The 6,868-nt window shown below is 39.6% G+C and overlaps 1 protein-coding gene across 1 annotated transcript; it reads left to right on the plus strand.

Annotated features, from left to right (window-relative positions):
- The first annotated feature begins 128 nt into the window (after positions 1–128).
- Positions 129–3,895, plus strand: hmgn1a (high mobility group nucleosome binding domain 1a). Its single transcript, XM_030400658.1, has 6 exons — positions 129–383; positions 1,504–1,530; positions 2,424–2,453; positions 2,591–2,632; positions 2,747–2,869; positions 2,989–3,895. Exons 1-6 carry the CDS (start codon positions 369–371, stop codon positions 3,055–3,057), a joined length of 306 nt encoding a protein of 101 aa, XP_030256518.1. The 5' UTR covers positions 129–368; the 3' UTR covers positions 3,058–3,895.
- Positions 3,896–6,868: the final 2,973 nt, after the last annotated feature.

Genomic DNA, 6,868 nt, shown 5'->3' on the forward strand with positions numbered 1-6,868 from the left:
AACAGCCCGTGATTAGAAAGTGAGAGTTGGCTGGGGTGGACTGATTGGCACACGGTCCTGCCCACACAGGTAAGATGTTATGGTTCAAAAATGTGTTGCCTCCACGTTAAAGCCAATCACTGGAAGCAAGGGGCGGGGGATACGTCCTTCTGGTGGGTTGGTAGGATAAGGGATAAAATATACCAAGAAGGGGATCCAATCCGGTTCGAGCTAGTTCTAGTAATGGTCGGACGTGTATGTTAAGTTACAGACTGTTCTGGAGGTGTAGGCTGAGGTGTAGGTCTGACTCACTATTAGTTTGCTGAACTGTAAAAGGCCGTATTGTTCCTTTTTTCGTTTCTTACCTCTGTCGCACAACCTAAACAACAATGGGAAGGAAGAAAGTAAGTTGAAATGTGTACATATATGCGGAATGTGATACATACGGCTTATTTATTAACGAGTTAAAAATGCATGAAGTGTATTTCTTTGTCGATAACAATGTATGATTTCACACTGCACGAGCTGTATTGTAGCGTTAGAAGCGCTCGCCACAGTGTGTCCATGCGCATGCATGCATGAGGTCCACCTTTACTGTGCTCAGGTCTGTCGTGTCCACCCTGTTGATACAGGGAAGTGGCGCCTTTTTACTTAGGACAGAGCACCGTGCGTTTTCACCGAACAACTTCGGCGATTTGCACGGCTTCGTTTTAATACGACTAATCGGCGGCTCGCTCGCTCAAAATGTCCACCTGGCCGTGGTTTAACGATAATTAGTCTTCTCTGTGCGCCCGGATCAAACAAAGAGGTGTAACCACCGTCGAAGAGCAGGTTGCCATTTCGAGGAAATTCCCTCGCCGATTAAATCGACTCATGTATTTTTCGAGCTCATCGGGCGACTTTGCATTTGGGATACGTGGAGTTGTTTTGTGCGTTTTTTGCAGCCCGACACCGTTGAGATTTTGACCTCTGTGCCTGTGCGCACTTTAAAGCTTGGCTTGAGGTGTGCAGCCTTTTCTTCAGGCAAGCGTCATGGCAGCTGGAAGAAAAAGGGGGAAAAAAAAACATCGAAAAGACAGCGACACATCTGGTCGTGCAAGCACACCTCGTTTATTACCACATTGGGGAAGTTGTTTTATTGAATAACTCGTTTGGAGCTTAAAGCAAAGATTTGCTTTTGCTTTTGCACGGGAGCGCGTGAGGAGGTGGGGCGACACTTCCCTCTTCTTTAAGTCGCCACCATGCTTACTTAAACATTTCTGTGGCACGAAGTAACGCACTACTTGGCTTGGCGGGAATAAACAAGAACTCTGTGAACCTTTTTTTTTTTTTCTTCCCATGAAGACAATTTAGAAATCGTCGGCGTTCCCTCCCCACTGTAAGGTTGCATAATTTCTTTGTGACTTAGAGGAGGGAGAGGTGCCCATCCCCCCTTTGCGCTACACACCCACTTCAGCTCACTCATGAATGGTTGTTATTCCTCCTGCTTTATTAATTTGTTTTCCCTCTCCCTGTCTCTTACAGTCTGCTGGTGGTGAGGCGAGTGCAGAGGTTGGTATTCAAGCTTTCGAGCCCCACACTGGCCCATATGGACCCCGACACCACTGCTTAGACCCAAATGAACATTTTGTTCTACTTTCAGTCTGGACAAAAGAGAAGGACTTGGTTGAATCAGGGTGGCATTTATAAAAAGTTTAGTGCAGTCGACTTTAATCCTACAGGTGAAAACAGACTTTGTAAGCTCAATAGTGTAAATCAATTTGTTTTTAATTTTCAAATAATGACTCCCACTGTGGTCAGTTTATAATGTGGCATGAGGAGCTGCACCGCCTATAGGGGGCGCTGCTAAATATGCAATCCAAATTGCCAGATGCCTTGATTCAAACAAGCACTTCCTCCATATGTGGCTTAGACATTATCACAAGAACACATTTATGTTGATTCAATTGCATAAACACCATACTTGTAATGTTTCACCCCTGCCCCAAACGGAACATTAAAGTAAAGACACATCTCCAGACAGAGTTCCCTATTGAGTGACTTGCGTAGGGATTAGTTTCATCCTCTGTTTAGGTAGAAAGCAAACATCACAATGTGCCAAGATTAATTCTGTCAAAGATTTTAATTCGTGAATAATTTACGAGTTTAATGTATTTAAATTGTCAACATTAGGAGACGCAGTTTAGACAGAAGTCTGGCTGTAATTTAGGTTTCAAAAGTTGATGCATGTGGAGGATTTGTTTAGCTTTTAAACTGGTGAGTTGCATTATATTATTCCATACTAGCTTATTCTGACATACTTGTACATGACAAAACAACCAGACGTTCATCTAAGACGTGTTGGTTCGAGGATAACTTGTGTCTTCTGTTGGGCGACATATTTTTCATTATGTTTATGAGTACTTTCAAATGGCTGAACTAATATCTCATATGTTCTTCTACAGCCACAGAGAAAGTCTCAAAGGTTGTCATCGGTAAGTCCTGCAAAGACAATGACTTTAAAAAAAAAAAAATTTAAATATGCATATTCTACTTTTACACCATGCATATTTTGATGACATGCTCTGGCACATATTTGTAATTGCTTTTGGTTGTTTTTGTTTTTCTGTAGCAAAAAGATGTGGAGCCAAAACCACAGCCAGAAAAGAAAAAGGTAAAACGACAAGTCTTACAGTGCACAAGACTATCCATTTAAAGTGCTATGTAATACCCTCTCTTGCATGTTTCTGATGAAATATTCAACGCTGCTTGTGTTTTGACACGATAGGCAGCACCTGCCAAAGCCAAAAAGCAAAAAGAGGTAGCCAAGGCCAAGCCAGAGGAGAAGAAAGAAGAGCCTGAGGCAGAAAAAGAAGAGGCTCCTGCAGAGAACGGAAAAGCTGAAGAGGAGGTATTAAAATGTTGCCTCTTCATTACTCCTGCCACGTGAAATAGTCTGTTTGTCGTTTTGTACTGAAGTAATGTTCAAGGAGAACCAAGATGTAAAATTATGCTTTCTCCCGCCTGCAGCCGGCAGCAGCAGATGAGGCAGAGGAAAAGGAAGGCGACGCTGAAGAGGAGGAAAAAGAAGCAGAGTAGTTTTGACACCCTGAAACTCACATGCCAACGCTCCATGTACCTCTTTTCTTGTACAATGCAGAGATTATTTTTTATCTACTATTTTCATAAGACAGCAATGTTTTTAGGGACATGATTGCAGAAATGCATTTTAAAAATACTACAAATTCCATTTTTCATGGCTTCTGTGAAGGGAAAGTTTCATTGGGTTTTTTTTTTCCATTGTACTTGTTTTTTCTGTCTTTCTGGCTTCTTATTTTTGCTTTTTTTTTCTTTTTTTCTTTTTTTTTTAGATTGTAGTTTTCTGCATGACATGCAGTCATGCCTATATCAGGAATTTGATGTTCAGCTCCGGGAGAGTTTACCAAGACATTCCCGAGACGTCTTGAGGTTATTTGTAACCTGTACTGTTTTGGAATTTAATACATCGTAATACTGTGTGTTTGATAGGGAATAGGATGATTGGAAGTTTGAGAGTTGTGCTCTGTGCTAAATAAATCTTGTTCGTAACGTTCATTTTAAGTACTGGAATTGGTTGGGTTGACTTTTTTTTTTTTTCTTTTTTTTTTTTTTCTTTTTTATGCAGTCATTGATGGTATGTTAAAGGATGGTTAAATTGATCCATATATTCAGCTGTGAACGAAAATGCATTACCGAGTTAATCATACTTGTCATGCTATTTTAACCTCAGTCAACAAAATGAATTTGCCACAAAATTGTGGATATTCATTGTGATTATGGGGTTTATCTACCAATGTACAGTTTCCTTTTTTTTAAAAAAAAAACAAAAAGGAAAAGAAAAATGTTTTCTTTGTTACGAATGGTATAAAATGCCAATAAAAGTGGGAATTTCTCTTAAGGGTTCAATTGTCATCAATTACGTTGCCTTTCCTCATTTCAGATGCTCTTGAGTCAGATGCCTTTTTAACCATTTGAGTGAGAGCTGTTAATTTATCTGTTTATAAATGTGACTTTTAAACAGTAGGGGCAAACGTTGCATATTAGGTTGATTGATGCAAAGAATACATCTTGGGGATGTTGACAGAAGATGTGATTTGTCAAATGTCCAAGTAGATGAAGGTTTGTTGATATATAGTTTTGCTTGTCAATTAAGTTTATTTTTTTTAAGCATAATTTCAAAATGATGGCAGGTAAACTTGTACAAAAGGGCTTTATGTCCATAATAAGTTTTGAGATGCTAATTGTCATGTAGTTCTACCAGCAACACACAAAATACAGTTTTAAAACCCTAGTTTGAAATTGTAAGCATCATTCTCAGGAGGGGGAGATGTTACATGTCACATAAAATCTTGCACAGTATCAGTAACAGCTGGATAAATGTGCTCGAGGCCCAATACAAAAATGAGCTGCTGTGTCCTGATTGACCTTCCACTCTGCATAATGCACAGTATAAGTAATCCTATGCTGGCATATTATCTATTCCCAGTTTTTGTTTGCTAATTTCATTAAATGCATTTAAAGAAATAATTGTTTAGGGATATTCATCATATAGGCATTATATCTTCCCAAATTATGAACCACCCTCAAACTGTTACGTCAGTTGACTACTTCTACTTAGCATCTTCCCATTAAACCAAAGATATACATAATTATTAAATCATTGGCAGACAGTGAAGCTTTAGGTCACTGGGTGCCTTGGGACATTTGTCTGCTTTGCCCACTTGGTACCAGGTTAAATGTGGATCGAGAAGAAAATACAATCTCTTTTGAATATTATATCAGTTTCTATTGATGCAACATTACACACTAATCTCACTAGTATTATTGGCTATAACAACATCCTAAGTGGTTTCCAACCTTGTGACCTCTCACTACAGGTGTGGACCTAAGCTGCTGCCATGAACTGTAGACTGTAGATAATTTTGTGTGAAAGTTTTTTTCTTTTGTTATGTTTCACCTGTGTCCGTTCATTTTTTGGGGTTTGTTAGCAGGATTACACAAAACCACAGAAAAACGACAAAACTTGGATGGATGATGGGTCTCAGCTCAGAATAGAACCCCGTTATCTTTCAGGATCTTGAAGAATCGAGCGTATTTAGGTTGCTGGTGTGTATGAGTGCCTACAGAAAGGGCCTGGTGGGCCTAGGCAGAGGTATGCAGTCTACTGAGTGCCATTCTAGTGTATTGCCTTAATCATCATGTTGCTCTGCAAATGTATCTTTGGCAATATGAACCAGTGAGAAAGAACAGGCAAAAATGTTCTGTTGCCTGAGTTTCTATCAAATATAGTGAACCCAAAACATTATAATGGTAGTTTGATTGTATTTTACAAAGAAACCCAGGAATAAGTAGGCCTGCTCATACTGAAATTATACCTGGCCCTAATTTTCAGTTTGTGGTAATTTAATGAAGCGCAAGTGTATTTAGGAGATAGAACCAAGTGAGCGCAGTATAAACCAAAATGATAATGCAAACCAGATTTTGAAACTGGGCCACAAGATTGCATTACATTGCAGGAACCAGATGATATTGTGCCAAAGCAGTGCAAATTCCCCAACAATTGTGCAGGTAATCCAGTTAGGAAAAAAAGCCATTGACACACCTTAAGGCTTTTGGGTGGTTGTCCACTTTGCCTGGTGGACCTCCCAACTTGGCAGTATGGAATGGAATGGAATGACAATTTGGACACACTTGTACTTGACATGAGTATTTCAATTCTATGCTTCTCAGTAATCCTACTCCACTAGGGAATATCATATTATTTACTCAACTACTTCACATGAATTGTATTATGTGTAACAAATCTATGTATAGCAATAAAAACATAATGATATATTTTCAATGAGAACTTTTCCTTTTAATTGTTCAAACTTCACGTGAGCTATCTTAAGTTAATATATTTAGACTACAATAGTTCTACTTCACGCTGCTGCTCTCTGTATAGTGGAGCAGAGAGAGGCACTGAGACGGAGCCCTTGAGAACATGCATAAAGTCACATCCTTTGGACTATCACTGAAAATCCAACCACAGTTCTTCACCTGTCCAACAGCCTTAAACGGCTTCAGCAAATTGCCCACAGGCTCATATAGGCAACCGAGAGAGACTGGGAAGGTATCACGTCACGTTGCAATCCCCTCACATAAGGCCCAGAAATATGAAATGAATTCATGTAAATTTCTACTAATTGTTACATACAGCCCCTTTAAGGAAAGACATACATTTTAATCCATGGCAGTTTTGTGAATAACTTTTCCAACAATTAGAACTGGTTCTGAAAGAATTATATGTCAAGGTCCCCTTAACTGATACAAATTTGACGACGCACTCCTATTTGATTAGATATTTGCTTATAGATGTTTTATCATCAAACCTATGACCAAAAGAGTCATACATTCTGTCCTTGGTTTACTAAAGGATAAACTTTTAGTAAAAATAAATTACCTCTGGAGCCCCCCAGAGCCTACTAGAAATACTGACCTACAGGATATCCAATAAGCACTGATAAGGTACTCTAGTTCTCATGGAAACTTCAGAATGTTAAATTCCGGAGCCCAATTCTGGTCACTTTTCCTGCTGAGCAGTAGAAAGCATCCTGATTGGAGACATAACAAACTGGCATGATTCGTGCAGGACAGTAAGGCTCTACAGGGGATGATTAAAACCACTCAGAACATCATTGGTACCCAGCTACAGAGCATCAGGGGCACTGGTAAAGTGATATGTCTGTACAGAGCCCAAAGGATACTAAAAGACAACAACCACCTCAGACACAACTGCCATCTGGCAAAAGTTACGATAGAATCTGCTGCCGTAACACCAGACTAAGGAGTGGCATCCTCTGCACTCCACCATATAACTTCTTTTTCCCCT

This window comes from Sparus aurata, chromosome 2 (assembly GCF_900880675.1).
Source record: "Sparus aurata chromosome 2, fSpaAur1.1, whole genome shotgun sequence".
Classification (NCBI taxonomy): Eukaryota; Metazoa; Chordata; class Actinopteri; order Spariformes; family Sparidae; genus Sparus; species Sparus aurata.

Bases quoted from the DNA above. Each gene is read 5' to 3' on its own strand.
- hmgn1a (XM_030400658.1), top strand. The intron at 2,633-2,746 runs GTAAAACGACAA...TTGACACGATAG, and splicing joins CACAGCCAGAAAAGAAAAAG to GCAGCACCTGCCAAAGCCAA. The intron at 2,870-2,988 runs GTATTAAAATGT...TCCCGCCTGCAG, and splicing joins ACGGAAAAGCTGAAGAGGAG to CCGGCAGCAGCAGATGAGGC.